At 50.4% G+C, this 20,257-nt stretch overlaps 1 protein-coding gene across 1 annotated transcript; it reads right to left on the reverse strand.

Moving 5' to 3' along the window:
• Positions 1 to 1,098: 1,098 nt before the first annotated feature.
• On the reverse strand, positions 1,099 to 6,256 carry LOC147911201 (uncharacterized). Its single transcript, XM_087428432.1, has 2 exons — positions 5,975 to 6,256; positions 1,099 to 2,142 (listed from the first exon to the last, which is right to left on the reverse strand). The coding sequence occupies exon 2, from the start codon at positions 2,119 to 2,121 to the stop codon at positions 1,132 to 1,134; it is 990 nt and encodes a 329-aa protein (XP_087284558.1). The 5' UTR covers positions 2,122 to 2,142; positions 5,975 to 6,256; the 3' UTR covers positions 1,099 to 1,131.
• Between the last annotated feature and the right edge of the window lie 14,001 nt (positions 6,257 to 20,257).

Here is a 20,257-nt window from a genome sequence, read left to right on the forward strand (position 1 = left end):
CTCCCGGCTGATATCACATATACGTGGTCTTACAGATGGGACGGATGGATCCCATCGCCTCGCCATGGACAGTAGCGTTCCTTCCAATTGCTTGCTATTGCAACCAGTGCTGTGATGAATAGTCTGGAAAATACATCTTTGAAAAGTTGGGCAGGAATTTCTGTGGGATGAAGTCTTGGGATCAGCACCGCCAGCACAGGCGTGCCTCTGGGGACTGCGATGTGTCCTGCAGGCTGGTCTCCAGAGAGGAGTGTCCTTTAACACTTGTCACTAGGGGTCTACTGGGGCCTCTGCTTCCTCACATTGTCACCAGGGCTGGTCGTCACCACACTGGAACCCAGCCCGTATGATGGGGCCCAGTGCCCTCTCCACACTGTCTCCATGTGCGCATCTCCTCCTCGGGGAGCTCGAGCATCTCTGACACATGCTGCCCCTGTGTATCACGTCTCGTTGGCGTTCAATGTGTTTGCTCTTTATCTCTTTTTAAAACTCTGACTTTCGAGCATTTCTTTGGACCCCAAGGATGCGTAACCTTTCCCTGGCCTTGTATTATGAGGAATACTTTCCGGTTTGTGGTTTGTCTTTCCAGCTTTCTACCCTTTCTTGTTTTTGTTTTGGCTGCAGGAAGAGCAACGCGTTTCGTGTGTGGCTGCTGGCTCTGGTGTCCCACTTAGAACAGCAGTCTGTACCCCAAGATTATGCACATATTTACCAAAAGGGCTTTCTTTGATACATCAAATCTAGATTCCATCTGGGATTTTCCTATCAAATTAGAGAAATTCTATTTCAAATAAAAACAGAAAAGGAAAACCTCTCAGGCCGTGTGAAAATAAATGGGCAGACACACATGGCCACCTACGGCATGATTTCACTTATAGGAAACATCCTGACCAGATTTAAAAAAAAACAAACAGTGACAGAAAGAGATTAGGGGTTGCCAGGGCCTGAGGGAGAAAGTGGGAGTGAGTGCTTTTAGAACAGGGTGTTCTTTTGGAGAATGAAATATTCTAAACCCATACAGCGGTGATGTCTGCACAGCATTGTGAATGTACTTAATGCTCATGCAGTGTACAATTTAAAATGAAAAACATTAAAGTGTTAAAAGACGAAAGTGAAATTTATTTTAAATAATCAAGATATAAACAATAAAAGAAAATCAATGTAAGAAACCAAGAAATAGAGCAACACAATTAGGAGGGTGGGGAAGGAAATTTGTGGTAAGGGAGTAGGTGGAATAGGTGGGACTGGAGGTGCTAATGAGGGAGGGTCTCGAGCCAGCTCTCCCAGGCAGCAGAGATTGGCCTCAGCTGCCTCCTGTTCTCCTGCAGGAGATTGTGCAGGGGATGGCTCTCCCTGCACTGAGCCCGGGGCCTCAGCTGCCTCTTGTTCTCCTGCAGGGGCCTGTGCTGGGCATGGCTCTCCCTGCACAGAGGCTGGGCCCTCAGCTGCCTCCTGTTCTCCGGCAGGAGCCTGTGCAGGGGATGGCTCTCCCTGCACGGAGGCTGGGGCCTCAGCTGCCTCCTCTTCTCCTGCAGGAGTCTGTGCAGGGGTTGGCTCTCCCTGCACGGAGGCTGGGGCCTCAGCTGCCTCCTGTTCTCCTGCAGGAGCCTGTGCAGGGGATGGCTCTCCCTGCACAGAGGCTGGGGCCTCAGCTGCCTCCTGTTCTCCTGCAGGAGCCTGTGCAGGGGATGGCTCTCCCTGCTTGGATGCTGAGACCTCAGCTGCCTCTTGGAGCCCTGCAGGCGGCTGTGCAGGAGATGTCTCTCCCAGCACGGAGGCAGGGATCTCAGCTGCCTCCTCATCTCCTGCAGGAGGCTGTGCAGGGGATGGCTCTCCCTGCACAGAGGTTTGGGCCTCTTCTGCCTCCTGGTATCCTACAGGAGCCTGTGCAGGGGATGGCGCTCCCTGCATGGAGGCTGGGGCCTCAGCTGCCTCCTGGTCTGCTCCAGGACACGGTGGATATGATTGTTCTCCCGGGATTGAGGCTGGGTCCTCTGGTGGCTCTGAGGGTTTTATCACTGTCACTGCAGACCCTCTCCCGGTAGCTGCTGATCCAGTCCTGTGGGACACCGGTGCCTCCATCGGGGAGATGGATGGAATATCCCCTTCCAGCAGCTCCATGCTGATCTCCTGTCTGGAGCTCTGCAAAGACAGTGACTGGCTCCGTCCCAGAGGCATCAGAGCCCTGCCCAGCTGTCCTTGCTGCTGCTTCTGCCCTCTGGACCTAATTCTCCCAGATCAGGCACACACCTGTGTCTGCACAGTATTCCGCCACTGAGGAAAGACCTACACCTCAGGGGCTTGGGATAAACCTCAGGCAGAAGGGCACCACCCCGCACTCCACATCCCACCCAGCCGGCCTTGACCTGGGCTTTGAACCTGACCGACCCCCCCCAGGCTTCTAACATATCACCCACTGCTCCTGTTCACGGTGGTCCACCCACATAACCCGCCCTTCCAGGCACACATGGGGAGGGGATGTAGGGCTGCCCAGATGGGACCACAGTGGTAGCCTGGTTTGGAATGGCCTTCCCTGGGCCTCCCGGTATTACCTTTCCATCCCTCCGGGTAAACGGCCAGAGCCATCGGCCGTGAGAGGGGCACCAGCGTCTGCATCGGTCTTTGGGGGCTTTCCTGGGGCTCCGGCCCCTGGTCATTGGGAAGCAGCAACTAAACATGTTGCTCCTTCTAGACAACTGCTAGACAAGTCAGCTCGCTTGGGGGCTGTGTTTAGGATGTGGGTGCCTAGTTACCAGGGTTCCAAGTTCTGTTGGGCTCTGTGAGGTCACTTCCTGGGATCCTCTTACCTAAGCTTCCTCCTCACTCGCCAACCTACCGGCCCACGGGCGCGCCCCCGGCCTCCGCCGCCTCCTGCCGGCTCCGCGAGCACACGGCCGCCGTTCAGAGCCCTCGCCCCGGCCCGGGGCAGCCCAGCGGGCGCCCCAGCCGGGCCCTCGCCGCTTCACGCCTTCAGGCCACCCGGCGAGGCCTACTTGTGTGACCCTTGACCCCACGCCCCGGCGAATGCGCCTGCCACCACGTTTCCTATTGGCTGAAGGCAGAGGCGCTGAGGGCCAATACCTACATGACAAAAGAAAAAAGACCTCAACAATAGCCAAACCTTCCACCCTTAAGAAACTAGAAAGAGCAAACTAAACCGAAAGCAAGCAAAGAAGGGAAATACTAAAAATACGACTAGAAATCACTCAAACAGAAAACAGAAAATCAATAGTGAAAACCAATTCAACCAAAATTTGGTTCTCTCGAAACATTAATAACGTTGACGATTCTTCAGCTAGACTGACCAAGGGAAAAAGAGAAAATACAAATTACCAAAATCGGGAACTAAAGAGAGAAGATCGCTACCAACCTACAGAACTCTGGGAGATCCTAAGTGAATACTAGAAACAACTTTATGCCAACAAATTAGATAACTAACAAGAAAAAACACATTCCTGGAAAGAAACACATTACCCAAGCCGACTCAAGAAGAAATCGAAATTTTAATATACCTATAACGAGCTTAAAAAAATTAAATTAGTAATAAAACAAGCTCTTCTTGCCAAGGAAAGTCCAGACCCAGATAACTTACTTCACTGGTAAATTACCCCAACATTTACCTAGGGAACAATACCAGTTCTTCACAAACTTTTCCAGAAACTCATTCTAGGAGGCCAGGAATAGCCTGATCCCAAAACCAGTCCAAGACATCACAAGGAAAAAACCCTCAACGAGATGTTAGCAAAACCAACCCAGTGGAAAAAGGATTATTGTCCGAGAAGAAGAGGAATCTCTCCCAGGAACGCAAGCTGGTTTAACATCCAACCATCAACTAACGTAATATACCCTATTCACAGAATAAAGGACAAACATCACAGGATCACCTCAACAGGTATACAAAAAGCATTTGACAGAATCTAGTCCCTATTCAGGGTTTTAAAAGAAAAGAAACTCCGCGTAAGGCAGGACAAGAAGGGAACTTCCTCAACTTGAGGAAAGGCATCTGTGAAAACCTTACAGCTCGCATCACCCGCAATGGTCAAAGACTGAAGGCTGTCTCCCTAAGATCAGGAACAGGACAAGCACAGCACTCCACTTCCACACTGTACTGAAGGCTCTACCCAGTGCAATTAGGCCAGAGAAAGAAACAAAGGCATCCAAATTGGAAATGAAGACGTGAAACTGTCTTGATTCACAGACAACCAGACAACACCATCCTGTATGCAGAAAATCCTAAGGAATACACAACAACACATAAAACTAATATACAAGTTCAGCAAAGTCAAAAGATAGAAGGTCAACATACAAAAACCAAAGGTATTTCTATATACTAGCAAGGAACGCTCCAAGAATTAAGTTGAGCATACAATTCTATTCAAAATACCATCAAAAAGGATAAAATGCTTAGGAATAACTGTAACAAAAGAAACGCAAGACTTGTATACTGAAAACTGCAAAACACACTTGAGAGAAATTAAAGACCGACTTAAACGAGAGATTCCACGTTCGTTCATGGATTGGAAGACAAAAGAATTTTTAGAGGGCATTTGTGCCCCAATCAATCTACAAATTCACCATAATCCCTACCAAAATCCCAGCAAGTACTTCTGCAAAAACTGACAAGCTAATCCTAACGTTTATGTGGAAAATCAAAAGACTCGGAATAGACAAAACAATTTTTAAAAACAAGAACAAGCTGGAGGACTTACGTTTCCCAATTTCAAAACTTATTATAAAGCCACAGTAATCAAGAGAGCATAATTTCAGCACACGGTTAGACATCTAGATCAACGGAGCAGAACTGACAGTTCAGAAATAAACCCTGACTGTTTACAGGCAGCTGACTTGGACAAAGGTGCCGAACAATTCAATAAGGAAAGGCTAGTCTTGCAACTAATGATCCTAGGACAATGGGATATCCACATGTAAAAAGGCCCCTGCCCCACACCGTACACAAATACCAGCTCAAATGGCTGGCTCATAGACCTAAACAGAAGAACTAAAACTATGAAGCTCCTACAAGAAAACATAGGAAAACTATCTTTGTGATCTTGGGTTAGGCAAAGACTTCTTACACACGCCAAAAACACAAGCCACAGCAGAAAAAGGCATCAACTGAATTTCATTGCAATTTAAACATTTGCCTCTTCAAAGGACACTTAAGAAAACCAAAAGAAAAGCCGTGGACTGGCAGAAAACATCTGCACATATCATGTATATGATCAAGGACCTCTATCCAGCACACACAAATAACTCGTACAACTCAATATTCAGGAAAAAACAACGCAACTTGTCATTCCTCTGGAGCGTCAGTGCCCCGTTTCTCTTGATCTCCCCTTTTCAGTTCAAGATCACTTGGTACCCTTGACACACAAGTCAGAAGCCAAACTGGTCCAATCTGCTGCTTTTTCAGCCCGCATCGAGATTCCCACAAGCATCCCCAACAAGAACCTATCCCAAGCACCTCGTTTTGCTCTTCTGACTCTTGGCTCCAAGAGAAGCCGCCGCAGGTCGCCCTCTGCTGCCATCTTTTCAAACCCGAGTCAAGGCAGACGCCGCCTGTGCAAACGGCCTAGTGTGTGCGGACCTCCGCTCCTCCTCGCTCATCCCTGTACCTGCTCCAGTTAAGGCTTCCTTTCCCACTGGTCCACCGACTCCAGCCGGCCCGCAAGGTCCCGGAGCTTTTGCAGCCGGCTGTCCGAACATCAGAACTTCCGGGGCCGACCGCCCGAGTGCGGATCCCACTGTACCTCCCCCTACCAGCTGTGGGGCCTGGGGCCTGTCCCTTGACCTGTCTGAGCCTCCCTCTGCTCCCTGATCTGCGGGGACAACCCCGACCCCCCCGGGGAGGTGCGGATACCGCGGGCCGCCACAACCCCGCCGTTTCCGCGCCTCCATCAAGGCGGGCAGCGCGCCTGTCGCCTCCCCCTCCCGTGCCTGCGGCCGCTCGAGGGGCGCCCTCCCGGAGTCTCACCCTCCAGCGCGGCAGCTTCTCCAAGAGGCCGAGGGCACGGGGAGGGGCGGCGGTGGCCGCGGCGGCGGTGGCCGCGGCGGCGGCGGGAGGGGCCGCCCGCTCCTTCCGCTCCAGCTCCAGGCGGGATGGCAGCGGCTCGACCCGGCGGCGCGGCCTCGAGCCGGCGCGGGGCTCGGCCCGGAGATGGGCAGCACCAAGGGGGTGGGGCGCCCTGCGCCCCGAAAAGCTGCAGCCCCCCCCTCCCCCCCGCGAGGATGCGGTCGGCGCGGGCCGCGCGCTCGCCAACCTACCGGCCCACGGGCGCGCCCCCGGCCTCCGCCGCCTCCTGCCGGCTCCGCTCCGCGAGCACACGGCCGCCGTTCAGAGCCCTCGCCCCGGCCCGGGGCAGCCCAGCGGGCGCCCCAGCCGGGCCCTCGCCGCTTCACGCCTTCAGGCCACCCGGCGAGGCCTACTTGTGTGACCCTTGACCCCACGCCCCGGCGAATGCGCCTGCCACCACGTTTCCTATTGGCTGAAGGCAGAGGCGCTGAGGGCCAATACCTACATGACAAAAGAAAAAAGACCTCAACAATAGCCAAACCTTCCACCCTTAAGAAACTAGAAAGAGCAAACTAAACCGAAAGCAAGCAAAGAAGGGAAATACTAAAAATACGACTAGAAATCACTCAAACAGAAAACAGAAAATCAATAGTGAAAACCAATTCAACCAAAATTTGCTTCTCTCGAAACATTAATAACGTTGACGATTCTTCCTTCAGCTAGACTGACCAAGGGAAAAAGAGAAAATACAAATTACCAAAATCGGGAACTAAAGAGAGAAGATCGCTACCAACCTACAGAACTCTGGGAGATCCTAAGTGAATACTAGAAACAACTTTATGCCAACAAATTAGATAACTAACAAGAAAAAACACATTCCTGGAAAGAAACACATTACCCAAGCCGACTCAAGAAGAAATCGAAATTTTAATATACCTATAACGAGCTTAAAAAAATTAAATTAGTAATAAAACAAGCTCTTCTTGCCAAGGAAAGTCCAGACCCAGATAACTTACTTCACTGGTAAATTACCCCAACATTTACCTAGGGAACAATACCAGTTCTTCACAAACTTTTCCAGAAACTCATTCTAGGAGGCCAGGAATAGCCTGATCCCAAAACCAGTCCAAGACATCACAAGGAAAAAACCCTCAACGAGATGTTAGCAAAACCAACCCAGTGGAAAAAGGATTATTGTCCGAGAAGAAGAGGAATCTCTCCCAGGAACGCAAGCTGGTTTAACATCCAACCATCAACTAACGTAATATACCCTATTCACAGAATAAAGGACAAACATCACAGGATCACCTCAACAGGTATACAAAAAGCATTTGACAGAATCTAGTCCCTATTCAGGGTTTTAAAAAAGAAAAGAAACTCCGCGTAAGGCAGGACAAGAAGGGAACTTCCTCAACTTGAGGAAAGGCATCTGTGAAAACCTTACAGCTCGCATCACCCGCAATGGTCAAAGACTGAAGGCTGTCTACCTAAGATCAGGAACAGGACAAGCACAGCACTCCACTTCCACACTGTACTGAAGGCTCTACCCAGTGCAATTAGGCCAGAGAAAGAAACAAAGGCATCCAAATTGGAAATGAAGACGTGAAACTGTCTTGATTCACAGACAACCAGACAACACCATCCTGTATGCAGAAAATCCTAAGGAATACACAACAACACATAAAACTAATATACAAGTTCAGCAAAGTCAAAAGATAGAAGGTCAACATACAAAAACCAAAGGTATTTCTATATACTAGCAAGGAACGCTCCAAGAATTAAGTTGAGCATACAATTCTATTCAAAATACCATCAAAAAGGATAAAATGCTTAGGAATAACTGTAACAAAAGAAACGCAAGACTTGTATACTGAAAACTGCAAAACACACTTGAGAGAAATTAAAGACCGACTTAAACGAGAGATTCCACGTTCGTTCATGGATTGGAAGACAAAAGAATTTTTAGAGGGCATTTGTGCCCCAATCAATCTACAAATTCACCATAATCCCTACCAAAATCCCAGCAAGTACTTCTGCAAAACTGACAAGCTAATCCTAACGTTTATGTGGAAAATCAAAAGACTCGGAATAGACAAAACAATTTTTAAAAACAAGAACAAGCTGGAGGACTTACGTTTCCCAATTTCAAAACTTATTATAAAGCCACAGTAATCAAGAGAGCATAATTTCAGCACACGGTTAGACATCTAGATCAACGGAGCAGAACTGACAGTTCAGAAATAAACCCTGACTGTTTACAGGCAGCTGACTTGGACAAAGGTGCCAAACAATTCAATAAGGAAAGGCTAGTCTTGCAACTAATGATCCTAGGACAATGGGATATCCACATGTAAAAAGGCCCCTGCCCCACACCATACACAAATACCAGCTCAAATGGCTGGCTCATAGACCTAAACAGAAGAACTAAAACTATGAAGCTCCTACAAGAAAACATAGGAAAACTATCTTTGTGATCTTGGGTTAGGCAAAGACTTCTTACACACGCCAAAAACACAAGCCACAGCAGAAAAAGGCATCAACTGAATTTCATTGCAATTTAAACATTTGCCTCTTCAAAGGACACTTAAGAAAACCAAAAGAAAAGCCGTGGACTGGCAGAAAACATCTGCACATATCATGTATATGATCAAGGACCTCTATCCAGCACACACAAATAACTCGTACAACTCAATATTCAGGAAAAAACAACGCAACTTGTCATTCCTCTGGAGCGTCAGTGCCCCGTTTCTCTTGATCTCCCCTTTTCAGTTCAAGATCACTTGGTACCCTTGACACACAAGTCAGAAGCCAAACTGGTCCAATCTGCTGCTTTTTCAGCCCGCATCGAGATTCCCACAAGCATCCCCAACAAGAACCTATCCCAAGCACCTCGTTTTGCTCTTCTGACTCTTGGCTCCAAGAGAAGCCGCCGCAGGTCGCCCTCTGCTGCCATCTTTTCAAACCCGAGTCAAGGCAGACGCCGCCTGTGCAAACGGCCTAGTGTGTGCGGACCTCCGCTCCTCCTCGCTCATCCCTGTACCTGCTCCAGTTAAGGCTTCCTTTCCCACTGGTCCACCGACTCCAGCCGGCCCGCAAGGTCCCGGAGCTTTTGCAGCCGGCTGTCCGAACATCAGAACTTCCGGGGCCGACCGCCCGAGTGCGGATCCCACTGTACCTCCCCCTACCAGCTGTGGGGCCTGGGGCCTGTCCCTTGACCTGTCTGAGCCTCCCTCTGCTCCCTGATCTGCGGGGACAACCCCGACCCCCCCGGGGAGGTGCGGATACCGCGGGCCGCCACAACCCCGCCGTTTCCGCGCCTCCATCAAGGCGGGCAGCGCCCCTGTCGCCTCCCCCTCCCGTGCCTGCGGCCGCTCGAGGGGCGCCCTCCCGGAGTCTCACCCTCCAGCGCGGCAGCTTCTCCAAGAGGCCGAGGGCACGGGGAGGGGCGGCGGTGGCCGCGGCGGCGGCGGCGGCGGCGGCGGCGGCGGGAGGGGCCGCCCGCTCCTTCCGCTCCAGCTCCAGGCGGGATGGCAGCGGCTCGACCCGGCGGCGCGGCCTCGAGCCGGCGCGGGGCTCGGCCCGGAGATGGGCAGCACCAAGGGGGTGGGGCGCCCTGCGCCCCGAAAAGCTGCAGCCCCCCCCTCCCCCCCGCGAGGATGCGGTCGGCGCGGGCCGCGCGCTCGCCAACCTACCGGCCCACGGGCGCGCCCCCGGCCTCCGCCGCCTCCTGCCGGCTCCGCTCCGCGAGCACACGGCCGCCGTTCAGAGCCCTCGCCCCGGCCCGGGGCAGCCCAGCGGGCGCCCCAGCCGGGCCCTCGCCGCTTCACGCCTTCAGGCCACCCGGCGAGGCCTACTTGTGTGACCCTTGACCCCACGCCCCGGCGAATGCGCCTGCCACCACGTTTCCTATTGGCTGAAGGCAGAGGCGCTGAGGGCCAATACCTACATGACAAAAGAAAAAAGACCTCAACAATAGCCAAACCTTCCACCCTTAAGAAACTAGAAAGAGCAAACTAAACCGAAAGCAAGCAAAGAAGGGAAATACTAAAAATACGACTAGAAATCACTCAAACAGAAAACAGAAAATCAATAGTGAAAACCAATTCAACCAAAATTTGGTTCTCTCGAAACATTAATAACGTTGACGATTCTTCAGCTAGACTGACCAAGGGAAAAAGAGAAAATACAAATTACCAAAATCGGGAACTAAAGAGAGAAGATCGCTACCAACCTACAGAACTCTGGGAGATCCTAAGTGAATACTAGAAACAACTTTATGCCAACAAATTAGATAACTAACAAGAAAAAACACATTCCTGGAAAGAAACACATTACCCAAGCCGACTCAAGAAGAAATCGAAATTTTAATATACCTATAACGAGCTTAAAAAAATTAAATTAGTAATAAAACAAGCTCTTCTTGCCAAGGAAAGTCCAGACCCAGATAACTTACTTCACTGGTAAATTACCCCAACATTTACCTAGGGAACAATACCAGTTCTTCACAAACTTTTCCAGAAACTCATTCTAGGAGGCCAGGAATAGCCTGATCCCAAAACCAGTCCAAGACATCACAAGGAAAAAACCCTCAACGAGATGTTAGCAAAACCAACCCAGTGGAAAAAGGATTATTGTCCGAGAAGAAGAGGAATCTCTCCCAGGAACGCAAGCTGGTTTAACATCCAACCATCAACTAACGTAATATACCCTATTCACAGAATAAAGGACAAACATCACAGGATCACCTCAACAGGTATACAAAAAGCATTTGACAGAATCTAGTCCCTATTCAGGGTTTTAAAAAAGAAAAGAAACTCCGCGTAAGGCAGGACAAGAAGGGAACTTCCTCAACTTGAGGAAAGGCATCTGTGAAAACCTTACAGCTCGCATCACCCGCAATGGTCAAAGACTGAAGGCTGTCTCCCTAAGATCAGGAACAGGACAAGCACAGCACTCCACTTCCACACTGTACTGAAGGCTCTACCCAGTGCAATTAGGCCAGAGAAAGAAACAAAGGCATCCAAATTGGAAATGAAGACGTGAAACTGTCTTGATTCACAGACAACCAGACAACACCATCCTGTATGCAGAAAATCCTAAGGAATACACAACAACACATAAAACTAATATACAAGTTCAGCAAAGTCAAAAGATAGAAGGTCAACATACAAAAACCAAAGGTATTTCTATATACTAGCAAGGAACGCTCCAAGAATTAAGTTGAGCATACAATTCTATTCAAAATACCATCAAAAAGGATAAAATGCTTAGGAATAACTGTAACAAAAGAAACGCAAGACTTGTATACTGAAAACTGCAAAACACACTTGAGAGAAATTAAAGACCGACTTAAACGAGAGATTCCACGTTCGTTCATGGATTGGAAGACAAAAGAATTTTTAGAGGGCATTTGTGCCCCAATCAATCTACAAATTCACCATAATCCCTACCAAAATCCCAGCAAGTACTTCTGCAAAAACTGACAAGCTAATCCTAACGTTTATGTGGAAAATCAAAAGACTCGGAATAGACAAAACAATTTTTAAAAACAAGAACAAGCTGGAGGACTTACGTTTCCCAATTTCAAAACTTATTATAAAGCCACAGTAATCAAGAGAGCATAATTTCAGCACACGGTTAGACATCTAGATCAACGGAGCAGAACTGACAGTTCAGAAATAAACCCTGACTGTTTACAGGCAGCTGACTTGGACAAAGGTGCCAAACAATTCAATAAGGAAAGGCTAGTCTTGCAACTAATGATCCTAGGACAATGGGATATCCACATGTAAAAAGGCCCCTGCCCCACACCATACACAAATACCAGCTCAAATGGCTGGCTCATAGACCTAAACAGAAGAACTAAAACTATGAAGCTCCTACAAGAAAACATAGGAAAACTATCTTTGTGATCTTGGGTTAGGCAAAGACTTCTTACACACGCCAAAAACACAAGCCACAGCAGAAAAAGGCATCAACTGAATTTCATTGCAATTTAAACATTTGCCTCTTCAAAGGACACTTAAGAAAACCAAAAGAAAAGCCGTGGACTGGCAGAAAACATCTGCACATATCATGTATATGATCAAGGACCTCTATCCAGCACACACAAATAACTCGTACAACTCAATATTCAGGAAAAAACAACGCAACTTGTCATTCCTCTGGAGCGTCAATGCCCTGTTTCTCTTGCTCTCCCCTTTTCAGTTCAAGATCACTTGGTACCCTTGACACACAAGTCAGAAGCCAAACTGGTCCAATCTGCTGCTTTTTCAGCCCGCATCGAGATTCCCACAAGCATCCCCAACAAGAACCTATCCCAAGCACCTCGTTTTGCTCTTCTGACTCTTGGCTCCAAGAGAAGCCGCCGCAGGTCGCCCTCTGCTGCCATCTTTTCAAACCCGAGTCAAGGCAGACGCCGCCTGTGCAAACGGCCTAGTGTGTGCGGACCTCCGCTCCTCCTCGCTCATCCCTGTACCTGCTCCAGTTAAGGCTTCCTTTCCCACTGGTCCACCGACTCCAGCCGGCCCGCAAGGTCCCGGAGCTTTTGCAGCCGGCTGTCCGAACATCAGAACTTCCGGGGCCGACCGCCCGAGTGCGGATCCCACTGTACCTCCCCCTACCAGCTGTGGGGCCTGGGGCCTGTCCCTTGACCTGTCTGAGCCTCCCTCTGCTCCCTGATCTGCGGGGACAACCCCGACCCCCCCGGGGAGGTGCGGATACCGCGGGCCGCCACAACCCCGCCGTTTCCGCGCCTCCATCAAGGCGGGCAGCGCCCCTGTCGCCTCCCCCTCCCGTGCCTGCGGCCGCTCGAGGGGCGCCCTCCCGGAGTCTCACCCTCCAGCGCGGCAGCTTCTCCAAGAGGCCGAGGGCACGGGGAGGGGCGGCGGCGGCCGCGGCGGCGGCGGGAGGGGCCGCCCGCTCCTTCCGCTCCAGCTCCAGGCGGGATGGCAGCGGCTCGACCCGGCGGCGCGGCCTCGAGCCGGCGCGGGGCTCGGCCCGGAGATGGGCAGCACCAAGGGGGTGGGGCGCCCTGCGCCCAAAAGCTGCAGCCCCCTCCCCGCGAGGATGCGGTCGGCGCGGGCCGCGCGCCGCCAACCTACCGCCCACGGGCGCGGCCCCGGCCTCCGCCGCCTCCTGCCGGCTCCGGCTCCGCGAGCACACGGCCGCCGCTCAGAGCCCTCGCCCGGCCCGGGCAGCCCAGCGGGCGCCCCAGCCGGGCCCTCGCCGCTTCACGCCTTCAGGCCACCCGGCGAGGCCTACTTGTGTGACCCTTGACCCCACGCCCCGGCGAATGCGCCTGCCACCACGTTTCCTATTGGCTGAAGGCAGAGGCGCTGAGGGCCAATACCTACATGACAAAAGAAAAAAGACCTCAACAATAGCCAAACCTTCCACCCTTAAGAAACTAGAAAGAGCAAACTAAACCGAAAGCAAGCAAAGAAGGGAAATACTAAAAATACGACTAGAAATCACTCAAACAGAAAACAGAAAATCAATAGTGAAAACCAATTCAACCAAAATTTGGTTCTCTCGAAACATTAATAACGTTGACGATTCTTCAGCTAGACTGACCAAGGGAAAAAGAGAAAATACAAATTACCAAAATCGGGAACTAAAGAGAGAAGATCGCTACCAACCTACAGAACTCTGGGAGATCCTAAGTGAATACTAGAAACAACTTTATGCCAACAAATTAGATAACTAACAAGAAAAAACACATTCCTGGAAAGAAACACATTACCCAAGCCGACTCAAGAAGAAATCGAAATTTTAATATACCTATAACGAGCTTAAAAAAATTAAATTAGTAATAAAACAAGCTCTTCTTGCCAAGGAAAGTCCAGACCCAGATAACTTACTTCACTGGTAAATTACCCCAACATTTACCTAGGGAACAATACCAGTTCTTCACAAACTTTTCCAGAAACTCATTCTAGGAGGCCAGGAATAGCCTGATCCCAAAACCAGTCCAAGACATCACAAGGAAAAACCAGTCAACGAGATGTTAGCAAAACCAACCCAGTGGAAAAAGGATTATTGTCCGAGAAGAAGAGGAATCTCTCCCAGGAACGCAAGCTGGTTTAACATCCAACCATCAACTAACGTAATATACCCTATTCACAGAATAAAGGACAAACATCACAGGATCACCTCAACAGGTATACAAAAAGCATTTGACAGAATCTAGTCCCTATTCAGGGTTTTAAAAAAGAAAAGAAACTCCGCGTAAGGCAGGACAAGAAGGGAACTTCCTCAACTTGAGGAAAGGCATCTGTGAAAACCTTACAGCTCGCATCACCCGCAATGGTCAAAGACTGAAGGCTGTCTCCTAAGATCAGGAACAGGACAAGCACAGCACTCCACTTCCACACTGTACTGAAGGCTCTACCCAGTGCAATTAGGCCAGAGAAAGAAACAAAGGCATCCAAATTGGAAATGAAGACGTGAAACTGTCTTGATTCACAGACAACCAGACAACACCATCCTGTATGCAGAAAATCCTAAGGAATACACAACAACACATAAAACTAATATACAAGTTCAGCAAAGTCAAAAGATAGAAGGTCAACATACAAAAACCAAAGGTATTTCTATATACTAGCAAGGAACGCTCCAAGAATTAAGTTGAGCATACAATTCTATTCAAAATACCATCAAAAAGGATAAAATGCTTAGGAATAACTGTAACAAAAGAAACGCAAGACTTGTATACTGAAAACTGCAAAACACACTTGAGAGAAATTAAAGACCGACTTAAACGAGAGATTCCACGTTCGTTCATGGATTGGAAGACAAAAGAATTTTTAGAGGGCATTTGTGCCCCAATCAATCTACAAATTCACCATAATCCCTACCAAAATCCCAGCAAGTACTTCTGCAAAAACTGACAAGCTAATCCTAACGTTTATGTGGAAAATCAAAAGACTCGGAATAGACAAAACAATTTTTAAAAACAAGAACAAGCTGGAGGACTTACGTTTCCCAATTTCAAAACTTATTATAAAGCCACAGTAATCAAGAGAGCATAATTTCAGCACACGGTTAGACATCTAGATCAACGGAGCAGAACTGACAGTTCAGAAATAAACCCTGACTGTTTACAGGCAGCTGACTTGGACAAAGGTGCCAAACAATTCAATAAGGAAAGGCTAGTCTTGCAACTAATGATCCTAGGACAATGGGATATCCACATGTAAAAAGGCCCCTGCCCCACACCATACACAAATACCAGCTCAAATGGCTGGCTCATAGACCTAAACAGAAGAACTAAAACTATGAAGCTCCTACAAGAAAACATAGGAAAACTATCTTTGTGATCTTGGGTTAGGCAAAGACTTCTTACACACGCCAAAAACACAAGCCACAGCAGAAAAAGGCATCAACTGAATTTCATTGCAATTTAAACATTTGCCTCTTCAAAGGACACTTAAGAAAACCAAAAGAAAAGCCGTGGACTGGCAGAAAACATCTGCACATATCATGTATATGATCAAGGACCTCTATCCAGCACACACAAATAACTCGTACAACTCAATATTCAGGAAAAACCAACGCAACTTGTCATTCCTCTGGAGCGTCAGTGCCCCGCTTTCTCTTGATCTCCCTTTTCAGTTCAAGATCACTTGGTACCCTTGACACACAAGTCAGAAGCCAAACTGGTCCAATCTGCTGCTTTTTCAGCCCGCATCGAGATTCCCACAAGCATCCCCAACAAGAACCTATCCCAAGCACCTCGTTTTGCTCTTCTGACTCTTGGCTCCAAGAGAAGCCGCCGCAGGTCGCCCTCTGCTGCCATCTTTTCAAACCCGAGTCAAGGCAGACGCCGCCTGTGCAAACGGCCTAGTGTGTGCGGACCTCCGCTCCTCCTCGCTCATCCCTGTACCTGCTCCAGTTAAGGCTTCCTTTCCCACTGGTCCACCGACTCCAGCCGGCCCGCAAGGTCCCGGAGCTTTTGCAGCCGGCTGTCCTAACGTCAGAACTTCCGGGGCCGACCGCCCGAGTGCGGATCCCACTGTACGTCCCCCTACCAGCTGTGGGGCCCGGCGCCTGTCCCTTGACCTCTCTGAGCCTCCCTCTGCTCCCTGTGGGGACAACGCCGACCCCGGGAGAAGGTGCGGATGCCGCGGGACGCCACAAACCCACCTTTTCCGCACCTCCATCAAGGCGGGCAGCGCTCCTGCAGCCTCCTCCTCCCGGGCCTGCGGCCGCCCGCGGGGCGCCTCCCCGGACTCTCACCCTCCAGCGCGGCAGCTTCTCCAAGAGGCCGAGGGCACGGGAGGCGGCGGTGGCCGCGGCGGCGGTGGCGCGGCGGCGCGGCGGCGGCGGGAGGCAGCCCGCTCCTTCCGCTCCAGCTCCAGGCGGGATGGCAGCGGCTCGACCCGGCGGCGCGGCCTCGAGCCGGCGCGGGGCTCGGCCCGGAGATGGGCAGCACCAAGGGGGTGGGGCGCCCTGCGCCCCGAAAAGCTGCAGCCCCCCCCTCCCCCCCGCGAGGATGCGGTAGGCGCGGCCGCGCCGCCAACCTACCGCCCACGGGCGCGCCCGGCCTCCGCCGCCTCCTGCCGGCTCCGGCCCGCGAGCACACGGCCGCCGCTCAGAGCCCTCGCCCGGCCCGGGCAGCCCAGCGGGCGCCCCAGCCGGGCCCTCGCCGCTTCACGCCTTCAGGCCACCCGGCGAGGCCTACTTGTGTGACCCTTGACCCCACGCCCCGGCGAATGCGCCTGCCACCACGTTTCCTATTGGCTGAAGGCAGAGGCGCTGAGGGCCAATACCTACATGACAAAAGAAAAAAGACCTCAACAATAGCCAAACCTTCCACCCTTAAGAAACTAGAAAGAGCAAACTAAACCGAAAGCAAGCAAAGAAGGGAAATACTAAAAATACGACTAGAAATCACTCAAACAGAAAACAGAAAATCAATAGTGAAAACCAATTCAACCAAAATTTGGTTCTCTCGAAACATTAATAACGTTGACGATTCTTCAGCTAGACTGACCAAGGGAAAAAGAGAAAATACAAATTACCAAAATCGGGAACTAAAGAGAGAAGATCGCTACCAACCTACAGAACTCTGGGAGATCCTAAGTGAATACTAGAAACAACTTTATGCCAACAAATTAGATAACTAACAAGAAAAAACACATTCCTGGAAAGAAACACATTACCCAAGCCGACTCAAGAAGAAATCGAAATTTTAATATACCTATAACGAGCTTAAAAAAATTAAATTAGTAATAAAACAAGCTCTTCTTGCCAAGGAAAGTCCAGACCCAGATAACTTACTTCACTGGTAAATTACCCCAACATTTACCTAGGGAACAATACCAGTTCTTCACAAACTTTTCCAGAAACTCATTCTAGGAGGCCAGGAATAGCCTGATCCCAAAACCAGTCCAAGACATCACAAGGAAAAAACCCTCAACGAGATGTTAGCAAAACCAACCCAGTGGAAAAAGGATTATTGTCCGAGAAGAAGAGGAATCTCTCCCAGGAACGCAAGCTGGTTTAACATCCAACCATCAACTAACGTAATATACCCTATTCACAGAATAAAGGACAAACATCACAGGATCACCTCAACAGGTATACAAAAAGCATTTGACAGAATCTAGTCCCTATTCAGGGTTTTAAAAAAGAAAAGAAACTCCGCGTAAGGCAGGACAAGAAGGGAACTTCCTCAACTTGAGGAAAGGCATCTGTGAAAACCTTACAGCTCGCATCACCCGCAATGGTCAAAGACTGAAGGCTGTCTCCCTAAGATCAGGAACAGGACAAGCACAGCACTCCACTTCCACACTGTACTGAAGGCTCTACCCAGTGCAATTAGGCCAGAGAAAGAAACAAAGGCATCCAAATTGGAAATGAAGACGTGAAACTGTCTTGATTCACAGACAACCAGACAACACCATCCTGTATGCAGAAAATCCTAAGGAATACACAACAACACATAAAACTAATATACAAGTTCAGCAAAGTCAAAAGATAGAAGGTCAACATACAAAAACCAAAGGTATTTCTATATACTAGCAAGGAACGCTCCAAGAATTAAGTTGAGCATACAATTCTATTCAAAATACCATCAAAAAGGATAAAATGCTTAGGAATAACTGTAACAAAAGAAACGCAAGACTTGTATACTGAAAACTGCAAAACACACTTGAGAGAAATTAAAGACCGACTTAAACGAGAGATTCCACGTTCGTTCATGGATTGGAAGACAAAAGAATTTTTAGAGGGCATTTGTGCCCCAATCAATCTACAAATTCACCATAATCCCTACCAAAATCCCAGCAAGTACTTCTGCAAAAACTGACAAGCTAATCCTAACGTTTATGTGGAAAATCAAAAGACTCGGAATAGACAAAACAATTTTTAAAAACAAGAACAAGCTGGAGGACTTACGTTTCCCAATTTCAAAACTTATTATAAAGCCACAGTAATCAAGAGAGCATAATTTCAGCACACGGTTAGACATCTAGATCAACGGAGCAGAACTGACAGTTCAGAAATAAACCCTGACTGTTTACAGGCAGCTGACTTGGACAAAGGTGCCAAACAATTCAATAAGGAAAGGCTAGTCTTGCAACTAATGATCCTAGGACAATGGGATATCCACATGTAAAAAGGCCCCTGCCCCACACCATACACAAATACCAGCTCAAATGGCTGGCTCATAGACCTAAACAGAAGAACTAAAACTATGAAGCTCCTACAAGAAAACATAGGAAAACTATCTTTGTGATCTTGGGTTAGGCAAAGACTTCTTACACACGCCAAAAACACAAGCCACAGCAGAAAAAGGCATCAACTGAATTTCATTGCAATTTAAACATTTGCCTCTTCAAAGGACACTTAAGAAAACCAAAAGAAAAGCCGTGGACTGGCAGAAAACATCTGCACATATCATGTATATGATCAAGGACCTCTATCCAGCACACACAAATAACTCGTACAACTCAATATTCAGGAAAAAACAACGCAACTTGTCATTCCTCTGGAGCGTCAGTGCCCCGTTTCTCTTGATCTCCCCTTTTCAGTTCAAGATCACTTGGTACCCTTGACACACAAGTCAGAAGCCAAACTGGTCCAATCTGCTGCTTTTTCAGCCCGCATCGAGATTCCCACAAGCATCCCCAACAAGAACCTATCCCAAGCACCTCGTTTTGCTCTTCTGACTCTTGGCTCCAAGAGAAGCCGCCGCAGGTCGCCCTCTGCTGCCATCTTTTCAAACCCGAGTCAAGGCAGACGCCGCCTGTGCAAACGGCCTAGTGTGTGCGGACCTCCGCTCCTCCTCGCTCATCCCTGTACCTGCTCCAGTTAAGGCTTCCTTTCCCACTGGTCCACCGACTCCAGCCGGCCCGCAAGGTCCCGGAGCTTTTGCAGCCGGCTGTCCGAACATCAGAACTTCCGGGGCCGACCGCCCGAGTGCGGATCCCACTGTACCTCCCCCTACCAGCTGTGGGGCCTGGGGCCTGTCCCTTGACCTGTCTGAGCCTCCCTCTGCTCCCTGATCTGCGGGGACAACCCCGACCCCCCCGGGGAGGTGCGGATACCGCGGGCCGCCACAACCCCGCCGTTTCCGCGCCTCCATCAAGGCGGGCAGCGCGCCTGTCGCCTCCCCCTCCCGTGCCTGCGGCCGCTCGAGGGGCGCCCTCCCGGAGTCTCACCCTCCAGCGCGGCAGCTTCTCCAAGAGGCCGAGGGCACGGGGAGGGGCGGCGGTGGCCGCGGCGGCGGCGGCGGCGGGAGGGGCCGCCCGCTCCTTCCGCTCCAGCTCCAGGCGGGATGGCAGCGGCTCGACCCGGCGGCGCGGCCTCGAGCCGGCGCGGGGCTCGGCCCGGAGATGGGCAGCACCAAGGGGGTGGGGCGCCCTGCGCCCCGAAATGCTGCAGCCCCCTCCCCCGCGAGGATGCGGTCGGCGCGGCCGCTGGCCGCCAACCTACCGGCCCACGGGCGCGCCCCCGGCCTCCGCCGCCTCCTGCCGGCTCCGCTCCGCGAGCACACGGCCGCCGTTCAGAGCCCTCGCCCCGGCCCGGGGCAGCCCAGCGGGCGCCCCAGCCGGGCCCTCGCCGCTTCACGCCTTCAGGCCACCCGGCGAGGCCTACTTGTGTGACCCTTGACCCCACGCCCCGGCGAATGCGCCTGCCACCACGTTTCCTATTGGCTGAAGGCAGAGGCGCTGAGGGCCAATACCTACATGACAAAAGAAAAAAGACCTCAACAATAGCCAAACCTTCCACCCTTAA

Source organism: Ceratotherium simum, unplaced genomic scaffold (genome assembly GCF_057802395.1).
Source record: "Ceratotherium simum simum isolate JZ-2026a unplaced genomic scaffold, ASM5780239v1 HiC_scaffold_47, whole genome shotgun sequence".
NCBI classification, from domain to species: domain Eukaryota; kingdom Metazoa; phylum Chordata; class Mammalia; order Perissodactyla; family Rhinocerotidae; genus Ceratotherium; species Ceratotherium simum.